The sequence below is a fragment of the Leucoraja erinacea genome, chromosome 13, assembly GCF_028641065.1.
Source record: "Leucoraja erinacea ecotype New England chromosome 13, Leri_hhj_1, whole genome shotgun sequence".
NCBI classification, from domain to species: Eukaryota; Metazoa; Chordata; class Chondrichthyes; order Rajiformes; family Rajidae; genus Leucoraja; species Leucoraja erinaceus.
The window spans coordinates 39,655,422-39,675,612 of record NC_073389.1 but is presented as its reverse complement, the minus strand read 5'-3'; the positions used below and the strand labels follow the sequence as shown (position 1 = coordinate 39,675,612).

The following is a 20,191-nucleotide window of genomic DNA, read 5'->3' as shown; positions in this document are numbered from 1 at the left end:
ATAAAGACATATCAGAAGAACATTAGTAGAGGGTGGTATCGTCAGAACAAATGTGAAGAAGACTAAATATTGGAGAATGGAATTGGGTCCTTCAACAAACAGGGGGAATATGTAATCGAGGTAGTGGGAATAATGAGGGATATTGTGAATTTTGGTTGATAGTCACATGCATACAAAAGAATTAGGCATTCTACCAATGCTATTTAGTCCCTTTTTAAGTTGTTTTTTAAATATCAATCTAACTCGGAATTCAGTTATGTTTTTTCGGATATCATCCAGAGACGACTAGCACTCATGGCCCTAAGTGAAATGTATCACATAAGTAACTGAAAATGTTGCATGTGTTAGTTATGATGCTTAAATTAAACAAACAATTGAAATTGTCTTGTAATGGCAAATTTTTGTGATGGAAAGAAAACTATGAACAGTTTTATTGACTGAACATATGTGAGATTCTGCTGGAGAGGTGAGCCAGATTGACAATTGGGTTGAGCCAGATTTTTAGACTTTGATGCATTATGATTTTACTTTGCTAAAGATTTGCTGAACTTTTTCCAGTGAACCCAATAAGTTTAAAGAGGATGGGTGAGTGTAAAGTGAGTATCAGAAACAGGGCCCCAGTGAATTTAATAGGAGCGTGGGGAAACATTACCCAATGTGTCAGATGCTTATCGATTGGGATAGTAAATTTTCTGAATTTTACCGTACATTAACAATTGATAGCTTGGAGGAGTTAGAACAGGTGGTTGCACTTCCATGGGTAAGTTACCAAGACTGGGTGGGTGTATCATTAGATTTTCTTGCACAGAAGGAAATGGCAGGGGGACTGACCATAACCTTTCACAGCTCTTCGGATTTGGGATAGATGACTGGAAATTAATATACATTTTTCTGTTGTTGGAAAAAGGGAATAATGAGAATCACAGAAACGACAAGCCTTGTGCTGCCTTTGGCATGCCTTTAATATTCCTCTGTAGATGAAATATAGAGGTGGTTACTGTAGAAATGGGCAAGGAAAATAACACATAACTATTATAGTTGAGAAATTAGGTTTGGACAAGATAAATTACGTTAAAGATTGATGTAATCCTGACATATTTGACATGAACTTGGTCTTTGCACAAATAATCATCATATTTTATGTATAGCATAATTAGTAAAATTGTTATGCAATTTCTTGGCACACTAATGACGATTAGCCTTGACTTGCAAACGCTCCCTGCCGCCACCCTTTGCTCTAAAATAGAGGATGTGATCAACATTTTACGAACAAGCTTGCAAATGAACATATGGCATTTAAGGAGAAGCATTGGAAATCTACTAAAATTGTGATTCACTGGAATCCAATTCCATAAAAAACAAAGAGGGGGATCTGGAGAAGAGAACGAATAATTCACTATGTCAGTTTTTTGCCGAAAAATGTAACATCCTTTGGTATGACATCTCTTGACGTGAAGTTATTGTCCGCAGTGGCTCAAGGGACCTGATATGATGTCAGTTGAGTAATTATGTCTGAACAACAGAACTTCAGCTGTGTATGAACAAAAGCAAAAAACGCAGATGCTGGGAATGCAAAAGAATAACAGAATATTCTGGAAATAGCAGCACAAGTAGCACCTGTGCAGAGAACATTTGGATTCAGCTTACACACAAAACATTTAATTCCTCTTTTTTCTTCACAGATGTTGTTCAGTGAGGGTTTCCAACAATTCCTATCTTTGCTTCAGCAGTGCATGTTGTATTGCGCTATATTGCAATGTATTATTTGCAACAGTTTTCTTTTCTTGGGGTGATGATGTTTGCATTTTTGGCTATTTATTAATTCAGCAGGGTGAAAATATTATTGCTGGAGTATTAGCTGGTGACTTAATGCAAAGGAAATTTGAATGGACTTTTATACTTTCAACATGTAGCTATCTGAATGCTGTGAATAAGATTAAACTTCTGAACAGAATAAGCAGTGCTTATTTTGCTAACTATATTGTCCTGGCTTACTAGCTAATCACCAGAATAGAGGTTGAATATTTGACCTTGTGCTGGTTCAGTGATGTAATAAACAAGTTTGGTATTCTGAAACACACAAGGGATCATGGGATTTGTCAAAGGTCATTCACCATAAAGAAAAAGCGAACAAAGCACTGTCTGAAGAAACTGTAGAAATTCTTATCTTTATTCATAATTTATGTGTAAAAATATATTTAATCTGAGGAACGGGGATGCGTGTGATCACATTATAGGAACATTTAGATTGGAACACAATGATAGTTTCTGAGTCGAATTTCACTATTCTGCTAATTTCAAGGCAATGGAATTCTTCAGCCTCATCTATGAATACAAATGAGTAATGAAATTCTCGATTCCATAGAGACTCCCAACATGGTCAACTTCAGATTCAATTTAATTGTCATTGTCAGTGTACAGTACAGAGACAACGAAATGCATTTAAAATGAAACAAGTACATTTGGAAAATGAACTTCCGCCTCCTCTGAACTCCTCATCCCCCCCTCCCCCCAAAGGAATAGGAACAGAGACAGGAACAGAGAGCGGGGTGTAACAGCGAGAGAGAGGGGGCAGATGCGAGTGGAAGACGGGAGTGCGCGCCTCATCCACAGCCAGGATCGAACCCGGGTCCCCAGCGCCGCGAGCGCTGCCGAACTGCCACTGGACTGCTCGCCCCCCCCCCCCCCCCCCCCCCCCAAGTGTCCCATCCCTGCCTAGGGGGGCGGCCGGAGATGTCCAGGGTGACCCCGCGGGGACTGACGATACCAAATACCCCAGAAGAAGAAGCGCCAACCACAGCTCAAATTCAGCTGTCCCGCCAGAGAAGCTCCAACCCCAGCTCAACCGACAGCCCCGGACCGACAACACCAGCGGCCCCAGGCCCACAGCCAGCGCAGAGAAGCTCCAACCCCAGCTCAATTCTGCCTGTCCCGCCGGGCCAACCGACAGCCCTGGACCGACGACACCAGCGGCCCCAGGCCCACAACCAGTGCGGAGAAGAAGCGCCAACTCCAGCCCAACCCCACTGCAACTCCTGATGAACCCGCTCCCCGATGGGCCGTGGACCGATAGCGGCCGCCAGCCAATCCCTCGGTGCCGGCGAAAGCCGAGCTCCAGCCATGAAGGGGGATACACACAAGCGCTGCAGCAACTCATCTGCCTTCTCTGTGCGCCAGCTGCAAGCCCGGCCCGAAACCTCCGGCCGCCCCTGGCTGTCCCCGGACAGGGACAGGACACCCAGGAGGGGAAAGGGACAGCCCAGCAGCAACTCAACAGCGCCCGCAGCACCGGAGACTCATGCCCGACCTCGACCACGGACGAGCACGATCTCGCTCACTCACCAAAGCATAAAGCAAACTTAGCTTTTAACATAGGAACAATAAATACAACTAATTCATAGTTTGAAAGCAGTATTTTCTTACCTAGCAGAATCAAAGCTGGAAAAAACAGAAGAAATGAAGGTGTATATGTACACAGCTCCACTGCTTTCCAGCAATGTTCATGTATAGTGACCTTTGACCTGGGCATGTGCAGTCGGAATACCGAACTCGCTTATTATCCACGGGAAATCTAATGAAAAAATGGCTAGATTTAGAAAAGTTTGATGGTGTGTAAAATGAAATGGTGTGTGATGTTGTTGAAAATATTCCAAATTGAACAGGATACATTAAAATTTTGAATATATAGCTGTAGCAAGAAATTCCAGATTTTTAAGAAAGATGTCATGCATTTGCTGGAGTGAGGAGAGATGAATCCAGTAACATTTAAAATGATATTCAGAATTATTCATATATTATATATATATATATATATATCCCAAGGGTTTGGCTCTTGTTTCTGAGAAATAAAGAATCTATTAACTATTTACAATATGGAGAAATTATGGCCTCAATTTCAATTTATTTAAAATTAATTAGTGATGCTACATCATAGATAAACTCTATTTCAGAAAAAAATGTATGGAAATAATCTGTTAAAAACTTGAAACAAATCACAATCACTTGTTTTTTCTAAGGGAAGATAAATTTTAAATGTTAAATAATATTAAGGTTTCCATTCTGACGTACCTTGAAATAATACAGAATTTTATTTTAAGAAAAGAATGAACTAATTATACTAATTTATATTAATTCTTCAAAGGTTTTGAAGCTGTGAATTTTCCTGAAGGTTTAATGATTATTTTGTGCAAAGATATGCCCTTAATCGTGGGATTTCTTTTGTGCATTTATCATGATTCATCGTCAGATTTAGCAAATAAAGAATGAAGATCGTTAGAGGGAATTTGAGCTGGGTGACATCAGCATATCTATTAAATCTGGCATTTTTGAGATGATATTATCAAGTGATAGCATGTAGATTAAATATAGGGGAAAACTAATGGGCATCAGTTAATGGCACAGATAGGAGATGAGATGCCATTGCAGATGATTCTATGGTTAAGATCAAATGGGTAAATTATTACCAGTAGAGCATGATCCAGGTGGTCAATGGTGAGATATTTATGAGGTTGGCATTATCAGCAGTGGCAAAGCAGCAAATTGTAACTTCAATGTTTGGTAGAATTAATGCTATAAAAATGATCTTTCTTCCGCAATTACTGCATCTCTTTCAATCAATCCCGATATATATCCCCCCAAATTATTTTTTTTAAGTTGATTCTATTGTCACAAGTTTTATTTGGGATTATAAAAATCATAGAATAAGTTAAAAAAAATTATGTAAAACCAAGACGAATGGAGGATTAGCTTTACCAATTTTTTGTTTTACTTCTGGGCAGTTAATATTAAAAATATGAACTTCTGGTTGGAAGATATGGATCAGCAACCAGACTGGTTAAAGATGGAAAAGGAAGACTGTTTGCCTTTTGAAATTGGCTCGATTCTGTTAGCTCCCACAAAACAGAATTAAAAAACCTATAGTGAAAACCCTATAATATATAGTGGTATTTGAATTTGGAAACAATTAAAAAATACTTTAAAATTGGATAATTCATCACTCTTTCTTCCCATTGTAAATAACCCTTCATTTAAACCTTCTGGGTTGGATAAAGGTTTTATACAATGGAAAAATTATGGAATTAAAAAGGTGGGACATCTTTATAGGAAAGGTTTTTTTCTTTCATTTCAGGAGTTACAACAGAATTATGGACTACACTCAAATAACTTTTTTAGATATCTACAACTTTGAGATTATGTTAAATCACATACACAAGAATACAGAACTAGAGAGCCAGAGACTCTTGATGAATGTTTGAATAAACATCCTAATACAGATAAATTAATATCTCACATTTGTAATACTCTTTTAGATAGTGAGGTCCCGTCGACGGAATTATATAGACAAGCATGGGAAAATGAATTAGACCAACCTATAATGAAAGATATTTGGGACGAAAGTCTACAACATATACATCAATGGTCGTTAAATGCCAGATGCTCTTTAATACAAATTAAAGTACTACATAGGCTGCATTACTCTAAAACAAAATTAAATATAATTTTCCCACACATCTCCCCTATCTGTGATAAATGTCAATACTCAGAGGCTAACTCATACTTTTGTAAATTGTACAAAAATCAAAAATCTCTGCCCGAATATTTTTAGAATCATTTCTGAAGTTGTTAATACCCAATTGGATCCCGACTCAAAACTAATAATATTAGGAATATCAGAACAAAGCCTAAACCTTACAACAAGCCAAATAAACTTCCTTGATTATAGTATAATTGGGAAAAAGATTAATATTAAAATTTTGGAAAAATCCAACAACCCCCACAATTAAAATGTGGATTATGGAGATGTCGGAGACCTTGCATTTGGAAAGAACTAGAGTTGGCTTAATTAACAAACAAGAATTATTTGCTAGAATATGGTCTCCATTTATTGATTTTTTGAAAGGGTAAATTGGCCCGGCACGGAGGCCTGACTGAAGCTTGAACTCGGGATTAGATGAATAGTTATGTTTTATAATCTACGGACCTATCTCCAAAGTTGTATTACTGGTAATTGATTCTATTTTTTATCGTTTTTTTTTCATCCTTTCTTCCTATCTATAAAAAAAAATAAACAAATAGAAACAGTGTTAATATGCAATTGATAAATGAGGACCCCCTACTACTTTGATAGCTGGAATCCCATCTATTAACAATATGTAATTGATAAACAAAATGTGTTTTGATTATGATATATATATGCTTCTAATAAAAATATTATTAAACAAAAAAAAAAAAATTGTAACCATGCAGTGATAGGTTTTTTTTTGACATAGACATAGGGTTTGATTTGACCAAATGCATTTATTTGTACTGGGCCTCAGATTGAAACCCGATTGGAGTGATAATATCAGAAGAGAGTGAATAACAAAATCACCAACCATGAAGCATAACTATTGTTGGCATGCTATTTAGTGGCATAAGGCCTGGAATTAACATAAGTTGAACTTTGTGGGTGCAGTTAGATATGTAAAAGTGGATATATAAAATGTTCATGTAGTATTCACTGATTAATTGCAAATTCTATTGAAACGTGATTTTTTTTTCTGGGACGGGCAAAACCATCAAACCCAAGTACAGTTGTTTAGAGGAATGTGGAGGAATAGAATTGACATAATGAATCAAAGTGATAGCAAAAGTAAGGTGTCTGTAAGATCAAAACTTATTACCTGAGATATAACTTTTTCTGTTGCATGCCAACTAATATACTACAAGGCATGTTCTACAGTGTATTGACTAATATTCTAAATAAGCCCAGAACGGCACAATGCTTTTCTCAAGGCATTCATTCTCATTTCTTCAAACATTGAATGTATCATTATGATTGAGCAGGCAGAAATTGGACAAGAGATATGGAAATGTAGGTAAATATGATCAGATTTATTTATCTGTACAAAGGGCATTTAGTTAAGGAGATGCAAGGAAGTGCAGATGCTGGTTTACAAAACGAGACACAGTGCTGGAATAACTCAGAGGATTAGGCAGCATCTCTGAAGTATATGAATAGGTGATGATTCAGGTTGGGACCCTTCAGACTAATTGCAGTGAGGGGGTAAGGAGACAGCTGGAAGAGGGGAGGGGCAGCGCAAAGCCTGATAAATGATAGGGGGTACAGGTAAGGGAGGTTTTGTAGGCAGATAGTTTAGCCCAGTTTCCAAGTTGTATGTGTAGTGTATTTATTTTGTATGTATTTTTAAAATACATTGATAGGTGCATTTGTGTTTTAAATGCTGCCTGAATTGCTGATTACTGTACTGGTAATGAATATATTTTATCCAATGTATTTCAGGTCCTCCAACTGCACCGATTGATGAAAGATCAGGAACACCAGACAGTATTGCCTCTTCTTCATCTGCTGCTCATCAGCCTGGAGCTCCACAGCAGTCCTATACAGCAGTTCAACCTCAGGCTGGCCAGATGGAAGGTAAATTGTCCAATCTCTTTCCAACAAAATCTCGATTGCTACAAAATGACTCCACAAAGCCTTGAACATTTTCAAATTATTTGACCTGTGCATTCAAATTTGAATTTCATAAACAAAATGCTTTTATATATGAGAAAGCAGATAAGAAAACACCATCAAGCCATGGTAGAAGAATTAATCCTAAGAATTTCTGCCTTTTCAGCCATGCTTAGAATTTATTCATCCAGCTTTCATTTTTTTGAGGTAAACGGGGCAAAAGCACAAGATGATAAAACTTCAATTGACATGACCTTATTTAATATGACCTAGATCAGGGGTCCACAACCTACGGCCCACGGGCCGGATCTGGCCCGTAACCCGAAATCATCTGGCCCAGAGGCGTTTTTTTTTTGTCCTGATAACTTCCGTATTCTGTATGCGACACAGCGGCTGATGACACTACGGCTCGAGTTGCTAACCCAGGCTGTGATGCAGCTGGTCAGTGCACTCTTTACCATATACCCACAGCATATCCACAGTATCTCCCGTAATCGTTGAGATATTGATTCTCCTCAATCTCCTTTGGAAGTAGACATGTTGATGCACTTGCTGTATGATACATCAATGAGCTGGTTCCAAGACAGATCTTCAGAAATATGCATACCCAGGAACTTGTAACTGTTGACTCTCTCCACTACTATCTTGTTGATGAAGGCAGGTTCATGGATCCTCAGTGTTTCCCTTTCTGAATCAACAATCAACTCTTTGGATAGACGCAAAATGCTGGAGTAACTGGAGTCAGGCAGCATCTCGAGAGAAAATGGAAAGCTGACATTCTGGGTTGGGACCCTCTGTAGACTGATTGTTGGAAAAAGAAGTATTGAAAGCGAGAAAAGAACTGAGACAAATCAGGGCTGGCAACAGATGAACTCAGGCAAGGAGTTCCCTGATAGACTGATTGTTCACTAGAGATGGTGTGTCAAAGGGTGATACATTGTTGTGAACTGTGGAACTGGATAACGGACTTCTGGTGGAGATGGGGGGGATGTTTGTAGAAATTAACAACAATTGCTAAATTCAACGTTCATACCACTGGGTTGTAAGATACCCAAGTGAAATATGAGGTACTGTTCCTCACTCTGGCCATGGATGTGGCCCGGGACAGAAAGGTAAGTATGGGAATGGGAATGGTAGTTCAAGTGGTTAGCAACCAGGAGATCCAGTAGGCCTTGGCAGACCAAGCATGAGTATTCAACAAAACAGTTGCCAAAGTTTGGTCTACAGTTCTATAAATTACTACCAGTAACTCTTCCATTTGTTGACTTAAAAATTTGCAATGAGTGCCAGAAACTCACTTGATCACAAACTCTCTCCTTTGCCTTGGATCCCTTTCTCAAATCTTGACTAGTTGAGGACATAGGCTTCAAGCTTCGTTTGGCAAGGTTTTCCAATGTTCCAAACTAATAATAGCGGTGATAACAATGATCAGTCCCAGTTTCAAGCTTTGATTGTTTCACTCCTGTGGTAAAGTTGTTAATGTGAATAAAGCTTCACATGTGGAGTTCCAAACAAATAAAACATGGATTTGGGGAATATACAACATGCTCCAGAACTGGGGAGAGGATTACGAGAATTGTGAATTTGTTTTTTTGGGGAGAGATTACTTTTTTTGCAATTTTAAATGGTGGTATCTGAGAAAAGGATGAGATTTACACAGCAGGTGGCATGTGTCAAGGGCAAGAAAATTGCATGATCAAGAGTCAAGAGTGTTTTATTGTCATATGTCTCTGATAGAACAAATACATTCTTGATGATCTATGATTCAGAATGAAAGGGTCCACCAGGAAAACATAAATATGGCATCTGGCATTGGAAGTTTGTCAAAGCATAGGGGTTGGTGAAATGGTGCAATACCAAACCTTTAATAGACTTATTGGAAAAGAACCTGCTATAAAAGGTCATCAGGAGCATATACATTGTTGGCCATCTGGTATAAACAAGCAAATATACAATTGGAATACTGGCATTATAATTAGTTGGTATTATAGAAAAGGTTTGTAAACTTTTATCCTATGAATTAAATTGGGAGACTAATATTTTGATAAAGATCTTTATATTCATTTTTCATAGCAGATTTTAAAAATAATCTTAATGAGTTAAAATGTAAACCAAAGCAGAACAATAAAAGTATTTAATTTGCAATGCATCGGTGTAGTTTTTCATAGATGAGACAGCTTGGTAAACACATTTATATATTTGGCATTTAACAAAAATCCACCCACTAAAATTTGTAGTTTGTGGCATTCTTGGACCAATAGAGAATAGACAATGACAGGCGAATAGGATTTATTTCCACACAAAAGTTTACAACACACGTCTATTTTAAACATGTTTTGGTTTTAATTACTTTAGTTCCATCTTGTAAAATTAATTATGTTCTATCTGGAGGGGGATCAATATCCTTGCAGGGAGGTTTGCTAGTACCACTGGGAGGATTTAAACTGGAGATGGAGAGAGGTGGGGGAACCAGTGTAGTAGGTCAGAAATTGGAAGGAGTGATGGGAAGGTAGAGGTTAGGACCAGTAAGTCTCAAAGAAAGGACAGGCTGGGAGAGGCGAAGGAAAATGGTGATTTTGATGGGTTGAAATGTGTTTATTTCAATGCAAGGATTATTGTGGAGAAATCAGATGTACGTAGAGCCTGGGTCAGTGCCTGAGACTGTGATGTTGTGGCCATTGCAGAGAGGTTACATAGAGGACCACGACTGGCAACTCAATGTTCCAGGGTTTTGATGTTCCAGACATGATCGAGAGGGAGACAAAAGAGATGGAGGAGTTGCTCTTCTAATCAGGGAGATGTTGGCACTCGGAGAGGACATATTGGAGGGTTCATCCACTAAGGCAATATTGGGTAGAGCTTATTGCAAGTGGGAGATAGAGGAATAAATACATAGGCAGATTACTGAAAGATGCCAAAGCAACAATGTTGTTTTAGTGCGTGATTTTAACGTCCCCAATATTGACTGTGACCTGTTCAATGCAAAAATATTCAGATGAGGCAGAATTTGAGAGGTTTATGCAAGAGGATTGCTTGAAACAATATGTGGATAGTCCAACCTGAGAAGAGAACATACTGGACCTTGCGTTGGGAAATGAGCCTGGCCAGGTAACTGGTGTTTCAGTGGAAGAGCATGTTAGAGATAATGATCGCAACATCATAAATTTTAAGATTGTTTTGAATAGAGAGAAGGCTGGAAATTGCTGGAAGCTATTACATTGGTGTAAGGCAAACTACATTGTTATTAGGCAGCAGCTTAGGATGGCAAAGTCAGGGAACTTTTGGATGACCAAAAGGTTGTAAATTTAGATGATCATCGTGAAAAATACTAATATGCAAGGGCAGTTTGAGATAAGGAAGGAGGTGGTGTTGGGGCACTTGAGCCTTATGGAGGATAAATACCCAGGACCTGACGGGATTTTTCCTGGTTATTGAGAGAGGCAAGAGAGGAGATTGCAGGAGCATTAACCAGGATCTTTACGTCTTCTCCAGCCACAGATGAAATACTGGAGAGTGGCTAATGTTCCTTCGTTAAGGTCATGTCATGTGATAGGAGTAGAATTAGGCCATTCGGCCCTTCAAGTCTACTCCACCATTCAATCATGGCTGATCTATCTCTCCCTCCTAACCCCATTCTCCTGTCTTCTCCCCATAACCTATAACACCTGTACTAATCACACAAATTAAGAAGGGAAGTAGAGAGAATCCAGGGAATTATAGACCAGTGAGCCTCATGTCAGTGGTAGAGAAGCTATTGTAGTGGATTCTTCAGGAACGGATTTACTCCCTTTGGAAGATAATGGGTTAATTACTGACAGTCAGCATTGCTTTGTACACAGCAGGTCTTGCTAACTTGATTGCATTTTTTGAGGTGACGAAGTAGATTGATGAGGGTAGGGCGATGGATGTTTTCTACATGGATGATAAGACATTTGCTAAACCCCTCATGGTTGACTGATCTAGAAGAGTAAAATGGATGGGATTAACAGTGACTTGGCTATATGGATTCAGAACTGTCTCACTGATAGAAGACAGGGGTTGTGATTTGAAGGACACTATTCAATCTGGAAGTCTGTGACCAGTGGAGTTCCGCAGGGATCTCTGGAACTTCTGATTGTGATTTATATAAATGAATTGGACATAAACGTAAACGGGTTGGTTAGTAAATTTGTAGAGATAGAGAGGGGGGGGCAGGGGGGTGGAGAGGGAGGTAGGGTAGAGAGGGAGGAGGGTAGAGGGGGGGGGGGGTGGAGAGGGTGGGTGTGAAGGTAGATAGGTATGAGGCATCACTCTCATCTGCCCCTCCCCATCTCCCTCCACACACAGCCCCCCCATCTCCCTCTACCACCCACCTCCCCACCCGATCTCCCATCTCCTCATTTTCCTCATCCTTCTCCCCTCCCATTCCCTGCCCCAGAACCAACCCAGGTCATAGAGCAGCGCCAGGCCTGGAACTCTGCCTGGTTCTCGTACTCGGCCTGGCCCTGGTTGTAGATTCCAGCCATCAGCTCGCCCGCTGCCTGGCTCCACTACAGGCCCCGACTTCATCTCCGGGCTCGTCCCTTACCCCGGACCCAGGCTCGTCCTTGGTTCCAGCGGCAGCTTCTTTCTCGGCCCCGGTTACAGCCCCATCCCAATCCACGGGCTCGGCTCTCACTCCAGCTCGAGCACCAGGCTCGGCTCCAGCCAGGGTCCGTGGCACCACCCTCGCCACAAAGTGTCGGGCGCCGGCAACCACTGCACGAGCGCTGGAATGCCCCTCCCTCCCGGAATGTCCAGTCCTGCCTTGCGAGTGCATTGCAATGTAACTCGGGTGTTTTTCCCGAAATGGATGAGTTTTTGGGGCTGTTTTTTAAATTTAAAGGATTAATATCATCGGAAATTTAGGTGGGTATGTGACGGGAAGATGTTTATCACAACGACGAGAAAAATGTGAGTAGGAAATGTGAAAATGGGAAGGTTGTGACCTAACGTTTGGAAGAAGATAGGGAAAACAGATTGACACATCCTCGGCACAAACATAAACAGTAAGAAGAGTTTTAGTATTATAGAGATCGCTTTAGTGAGAGCTTTAGAGGGAACTTTCTCCTCGCAGCCTGCGCAGCGAGTGAAGTCACGCTCCTCCCACACCCCCTCCCTCCCGCTGCAAACCACTCCTATACTGCTCCTCCCCCCCTGCCTCTCTCCCCCTCTCTCCCTCTCCCCCTCTCTCCCTTCCTCCTCCTCTCTCCCTTCCTCTCCCCCTCTCTCTCTCCATTCCTCTCCCCCTCTCACTCTCGCACTTCCTCTCCCCCTCTTTCTCTCCCTTCCTGAGTCCGGGGTTCGGCCGCGGGCCAGCGGCTGCGTCTGCAGGACTGCTGGGCGGCAGCTTCAACCACCCCGGGCCGCGGTGTTTGAGCCGCGGGACTGTTCTTAACATCGCCCGGGGGGGGGGGGGGGGGGGGGTATCGCCCCAGCGCAGAGGGAGAAGAGGAGGGAAGAGACTGCAGACCAAAGACTTTTGCCTCCATCACAGTGAGGAGATGCTGGGTGGACTCACTGGTGGATGTTAATATGTGTTTATTGTTGTTTTATTGTATGGTATTATATGTATGACTGCTGCAATTTCGTTCAGACTTCGGTCTGAATGACAATAAAAGGCTATCTATCTATCTATCCTCTCCCCCTCTCTCTCTCTCTCTCTCTCCCTTCCTCTCCCCCTCCTCCTCTCTCTCTTCCTCTCCCCCCCCCTCCCACCTCCCTCTCCCTCCCCACACACCCCTCCCTCCCCCTGTGTGTGGGGGGTGGTTAGTGTGTGTGTGACGACGCCCCCCCCCCCCCCCCCCCCCCCCCTCGCAACCGCGCTTTGTGGGGACGGGACCCAACGGGTTCCCCTCGATCTAGTTTATTATGAAGTTCTAAAGTATCTTCTCAAACAACAGTATGATACCACATTAACAGCTTGGTACATTGAACCAATCTTTTAAAGTGTATCCAATCTCCCTGAATTTGTCAGAAATCCCATTATAGAAGTTCGCTTTCCAGCTTTTCTAAATAAGTTTCAGACAATGCTAAATGAAAAATAAATCGGAGGAAAGTCTTGGAACTAATTTTATTTCCTTTTAAGAAATAATTACACACCAAATGTGTGCAAACGTGTTGTCCATTTGGGAAGTTTGGAAATTTGAATGGAACTATTGAACACTTGACAACAGATGGGCGACTGTTTCTTGTTACAAATAATTTTGGATACTTTGGAAGCAATTTTGTCCTGATAGTGTTTGAGATGTTTCCTGCATCCCATTGCCTAGCTGCTGTAGTCTGACGTTCTGGCAATGTTGCCCAATGGAAACAGTTGACGAGGCACAGATGTGTGCAGCAATATTGTTTCAACCATAGATAATGTTTTTTTTTAGAAAAAGTAATATTTACATTTCTATAAATTAATAATCACTGACATTCCGATGTACTTTAGATTTATATGTTTCTGGAGTTTACTATAGGATATGATACACGCAATTTGCATGCAGTAAACTCACATGAAGGAAAATAGCCTTGTTTGCGTTCACATAGTACAGATAAATACACTAGATATCTGCTACCTTCTGGTAATATAAAACATTGTGATGGGCGAAGGGATTATGAAAGGTGGGATTAAATAACAATGGGACATCTTAAAACAATGAAAGATGAGATTTAATGTGGCTAAAAACTAAGTAAGACGCATTGGTAAAGAAACATGACTCAGTAAATAAGATTCACATTAATCTAAAATGGAAGAGGATTGGCTAAAATTGTAGCAAAATGGAATGTTCTGTCTTATTGCATTTAATTCTGGGTCCACTTTTGTTGTTTTTATTCATATGGCTGTATGGTAACTCAAGTCTCACTGTACCACTTGGTGCATGTGACAATAAATGTAACTTGAACTGTGTATAACAGTGGTTAAAATGCATTCCAAACTAGGTATAAGTAAACATAGAAACATAGAAAATAGGTGCAGGAGTAGGCCATTCAGCCCTTCAAGCCTGCACCGCCATTCAATATGATCATGGCTGATCATCCAACAGTATCCTGTACCTGCCTTCTCTCCGTACCCCCTGATGCCTTTAGCTACAAGGGCCACATCTAACTCCCTCTTAAATATAGCCAATCAACTGGCCTCAACTACCTTCTGTGGCAGAGAATTCCACAGATTCTTTACAAGTAACATTATAAGTAACATTACAAATTTCTAATGTACCTATATAGAAGGATCCCGGCTCAAAATGTTAATTCCTCTGCAGTTGTTGTCTGACCCGCTGAGTTTCTCCAGCACATTGTTTTTTTGCTAGAGGGTGTAGTTTGCGAGACCATATGGATAGAGAACTGAGCTAAAAATAAAAATCAATATTTATTGGTGCAGTTTCCAGAAGGATGAAATAACAGCAGCACGGAAGAGAGCCTGGTGAAATGGAAGAGCAGGATATATAGATTGAAATACAGATTTTCAGTTTGTTAATTATACCACCTTGTGTTGAAAAATATGGATAATGGGTAGTTGCATTACTCTGTGCAGTATTATGCTCAAACAAAGAATCTGAGAAAGTAGATAAAATATCGCCTCCAGCATTTAAGAAATCAAGAGACCAGTGATAAAGAAGGTAGTGTAAATAAAATAGGATAGTGATGTAATATGATTTACCTGTGTAAATTGACAATATAAATCGTTGAGATTAGATTGTACAAGAGATTCAAGAGAATTGAATTGAAAGGATATAAGGTAAGGCACAATGTGATTAGGACTGCTTGTGTCAAGGGAAGACACTGGTCTTTCAGCAGTTTATCACTTTGTACAGACTCTTGGCATCCTAAATCACATTTTGTAATTTTAAATTGTTTTATGAAATTATTGTTAATATTAAAATTGGAAGCTCATCATGTTTACATGTCATTTGATTATTGTGTATATTCCAGGAAGGGGGAATATAAAAGATTTGTAATATGCAAATATCTACAAATTCAGCATCAGATATTTAACGTTGCATTTGGATTAAAAAAATTATTTACTCCATGGTAGAGATAACTGATTGTGGTTAAGACTAGGGACTGCTAAAACGAGGAAGATGAAGTCCCAAGAACATCCCCTTCCTCAGTGATGGCAGAGCCTAGCATGTGAGTACTAAAGACCAGGCTGAAGCATTCACAGCCATGTTTAGCCAGAAGTACAGCGTAGATGATTCATCATCTGATTCATCTTCCTTCTGAGATTCCCCACTCTCGCAGAAACTAGTACTGAGTCAATTCTAATTACAGCACATGATATCGAGAAGCAGCTGAATACACTGGATAACATCGATACTACACAGCATCCCAGCTGCAGATCTGAGGTCTGGCTGCTACAAAACAAATTCCGTTTCCAGCCAAGTTATTCCAGTGTGATTGCAATAGTACCAGCCATCTGATGATGTGGAATATTGTTGAGGTATAACGTGTTTGCAAAAAGCAGGATAATTCCAATTTGGCTAATTACCACCCAGTCAGTCTGCTTTCAATTATGAGCAGTGTTATATTGCGTGTCTTTGATTATCCTGTCAAGTAGCACAATCACCAATTAATTATAGGGTTATTAAGGCAGAGCTGCAGGCGTTATACATACAGATTTCAGCAAGACATTTGACAAGTTTCCACATGGTAGGCTGCTCCGGAAGGTTAGATCATATGAGATCTATGTGGAGCTGGCTGTCTGGATAGAAAATAAGCTTCATGGAAGGAGGCAGAGGGTGATGGTGGAAAGTTGTTTTTCGGACTGGAGACATGTGACTAGTGGTGTGCATCAGGGTTCGATGCTGGGCCATTGCTGTTTGTCGACTATATCAATGTTTAAGAATTTAAAAGGTATCATTAGTAAGTTGGCAGAGTAGATGGTATTGTAGATAGAAGATGGTTGTCAGAACTTGCAACAGGATGTTGATTGGTTGGGCAGGCAGGAAGAGGAATAGTTGATTGTTTGATAATGCAAGATGTTGCTTTTCGGCAAGCCTAACCAGAGCAGGATCTTCACAGTGAAGGGCAGTGTTCTGGGGAGTGTTGTAAAGCAGATGAATCTCGGAGTACAGATACATATTTCCTTGATAGTGATAGATAACGTGGTCAAGAAAGCTATTGGCACATTAGCCTTCATCGGTCAGAGTATTGAGTATAGATATTAGAAGGTTATGTTATAGTTATACAAGACATTGGTGAAGCAACATTAGAGTATTGTGTTCAGTTTTTGGTTACCCTGTTATTAGAAATATCTTGGCTGGAAAGGGTGTGGAGAAGATTTATGAGGATGTTGTCAGGACTCAAGGACCTGTGTTTAGGGAGACTGAACAAACTAAGACATTATTCCTTGGAGTGCTGGATGATGATCTTATAGAGATGTATAAGATTATGCGAGGAATAGTTAGGGTAAATGCATGGTGTTTTATCCAGAGTAGCAGAATTGAAGGATGGAGATTTAAAGTGAAGGGGGAAAGTTTTAATAGGAATTTGAAGGACAATTTTTTTTACACGTAGTGGACGGTATGAAGAGCTGTCAGAGGAGTTAGTTGAGACAGGTGCTCCATCCTTTCCTCATAAGACAACTTGCTAATTCTAGTTATTAGACCAGTAAACACTCTTTGAATAGCTTCCAATACCTTAATATCCCAAGGAGACCAATTTGCTCTTGATGTGTCTTATAGTTAAAATAAATGATAGCATTCTCTTAGTTTTCCTGATATATGCACCTGCACACATCTTTTAAGGATCACTGACATCCTGAGCCCTGCTGGAGCTCTGCCATCTGCCTGATGTAAATAATGTGATTTTATGTCTCCGGGCTAAATAGACAGTTTACCATTTTCTCACTTTTTACTCCTATATAATTTATCTATCCGTTCTTTAGTTTAGAGATACAGTGCGGAAACAGACCCTTTGGACCACCGTGTCCACGTTGACCAGTGATCCCTGCATACTATACTATCCTACACACACTAGGGACAATTTACAATTATACCAGGCCAGTTAACCTACAAACCTGTACGTCTTTGGAATGTGGGAGGAAACCAGAGATCCCAGAGAAAAGCCCTGGCGGGTAAATGGGGGGGAAACATACAAACGCCGTACAGACAAGCACCCGTAGTCAGGATCGAACGCTGTCTGGCACTGTAAGGCAGCAACTCTACTACTGTGTCATGGTGCCATCTTGTGAATTTTGTAATCTCCTTGGGTCTTTGTCATTTGATTTACTACCTATCTTTAAAATAACAGCAAATTTAGTCCACGTCTTTGGTGCCATCATCAAGTAATTTATATAAATTGTGAAAAAGTTGTGTTGTAATAGGACTTGCACCGCAGTGTTTAAAGCTGGTGGAAAAACAGAAATTATGCCAACGCTAAACCTCTAACACAGATGTACCAAAAGCTGGAAAAGATCACATTTGGCTGTACTACATTTCACTGGTGTTTTAATTTAACGAACGAGAACATTTCACAATGGGGATTTCAAGACTTGGTGAAACTTCTGGCCTTTGCCTTTTAAATAGTGATTGTATTTTCTGTACAGGACTTATCTTTGAATCAATTAGTCTAACTTGGGAGTCATTTTACTTTGTAAATCATTAACATGGGTGACAAGAAAATGCCACTTGATTTTCTGAGCTGAATCTCTTTGACATTCCATCTAAAATGTAAAATTGCTTGAATAAGATGCGTAATGGACATAGTTTCTTCCATCATCATTCTGTATTTATATATAATTTTATAATGTTGATACATGACTGAAGTCATTGCTTATTTTTGAATAGGTCAAATGTATCCACAGTACCAGCAACCAGGATATACACCTCAGCCACAGCAACCACAGGCTCAGCCACACTATGGAGCACCATACCCAGGTGAGTGGAGCACAATACAAGGATGAAGTCTTCAGCACTGCATTGAATTCTGGACCTTTTTACAGAAGTACTGTCTGATATTTTTGGTAATTTTTGTTGAACATGGAAAGGAAATGGGGTGGATATCCAGTTCTTTTTTAAGCAACTAACTAACATTAAAATAGGATAAATAATGTGCAAAAACATTAATGGTTCCAGGTGATAATCCCATAAAATATTGATATGTGGAAAGAACAGTAGTATTGGCAGTATTGTCACAAATGTCACCTTTAAAAATACAGCAATAGAGAACCCAAATGTTTTTCCCAGATAGGGTGTGTACCTGCATCTGTACCGTTGTGGGTTTGCACCTTTTCCTTCGGTAGTGATTCCAGTGGCTCAATTATATTAAGCAGCGCTGCTTCCAAAATAAAACTGAAAGTCTGATTTTAAGAAGTGGAGATTTCCTATGATAGTTCCAGAGATGAGGGACTTTAATTACCTGGATAGAATAGAGGCGCAAGGTTTATTCTTCTCGGAACACGTTTAATATGGGTCTGATTGAATTATTTAAACCTATGAAGAGTTTTGACAAAGAACATAGCTCAGTACAGCACAGGAACCGGCTCACAATGTGCTGAAAATGATGCCCAGCTGAACTTATTTCACCTGCCTGCACATGATCCATATCCCTCCATATCCTGCACTTCCATGTGCCTATCTAAAGACCTCTTGAATGCCACTTTCATCCACCATCACCCTTTGACAATGCGTTCCAGCACACCCTATGTAAAAGAAAAACTTGCCCCACACTTCTCCATTAAACCTTCCCTTTCTTACCATATGGCTATGACCTCTAGTGTTGGACATTTCCACCCAGGGAAAAATGTTCTAACTACCCTATCTATGCCTCTCGTAATTTTATATACCTCAATCAACTCTCCCCTCAACCTCAATTTTTCCAGAGAAACAATCCAAGTCTATCTAACCTTTTCCTGTAGCTGAAACCCTCTAATTAAAACAGCATTCTGGTAAATCTCCTCTGCACCCTCTCAAGTTTCCATATCTTTCCTGTAATAGGGCAAAAAGAATTGTATGCAGTACTCCAAATGCGACCTAATCAAAGTCCCATAGAGCTTCATTATGACTTCCTGACTCTTCTATTCAATGCCCCTAGCAATAAAGGCAAGCATACCATATTCCAGCTGCTACGGTCAGGCAAACGCCTCCGTTGCCATGCGGTGAGAACGGAGAGGTTGAGAAGGAGTTTCTTCCCAGAGGCCATTCGGACTGTAAACACCTATCTCACCAGGGACTAACTCTACTGAACGTTTTCACTTCCATTATTTATTATGTAAAAGAATATGTGTGTTATGATTGTGTTTATAATTTGTTTGGTTGTTTGTCTTTTGCACAAAAGTCCGCGAGCATTGCCACTTTCATTTCACTGCACATCTCGTATGTGTATGTGACAAATAAACTTGACTTGACTTGACTTGCCTTATGTAAGAAGGAACTGCAGATACTGGTTGACACCGAAGATAAACACAAATTGCTGGAGTAACTCAGTGGGGCAGGCAGCATCTCTGGTTAGAAGGAACGGGTGACGTTTCGAGTTGAGCCCTCTTTGCCATCCTATCTTTGTGTGGCCACCTTTAGTGAGCTATGAACTTGCACTCCAAGATTCCTCTGCATATCAATGCTGTTTAGGATTTTGGCATTAACTGTATGCTCTCTCCTTACATTCAACCTCCAAATGTGCGACACCTCGCACTTGCTCGGGTTAAATTCCGTCTATCGTTTTTCCACCCATTTCTGCTGCTCATCTATATCCCACTGTATCTTATGTCAGACTTCCTCACTGTCTGCAACTTCTTTA

General features: G+C 40.3%; 1 protein-coding gene across 3 annotated transcripts in view; it reads left to right on the top strand.

Annotated features, from left to right (window-relative positions):
* Positions 1-20,191, top strand: part of tfg (trafficking from ER to golgi regulator) — an 83,389-nt gene that overhangs the window by 58,836 nt on the left and 4,362 nt on the right. For all 3 annotated transcript variants that reach the window (XM_055644990.1, XM_055644988.1, XM_055644989.1), the window contains 2 exons: positions 7,283-7,417; positions 18,244-18,333. In XM_055644990.1, coding sequence (XP_055500965.1) covers positions 7,283-7,417; positions 18,244-18,333 — 225 coding nt within the window. The remainder of the gene's footprint in view (positions 1-7,282; positions 7,418-18,243; positions 18,334-20,191) is intronic.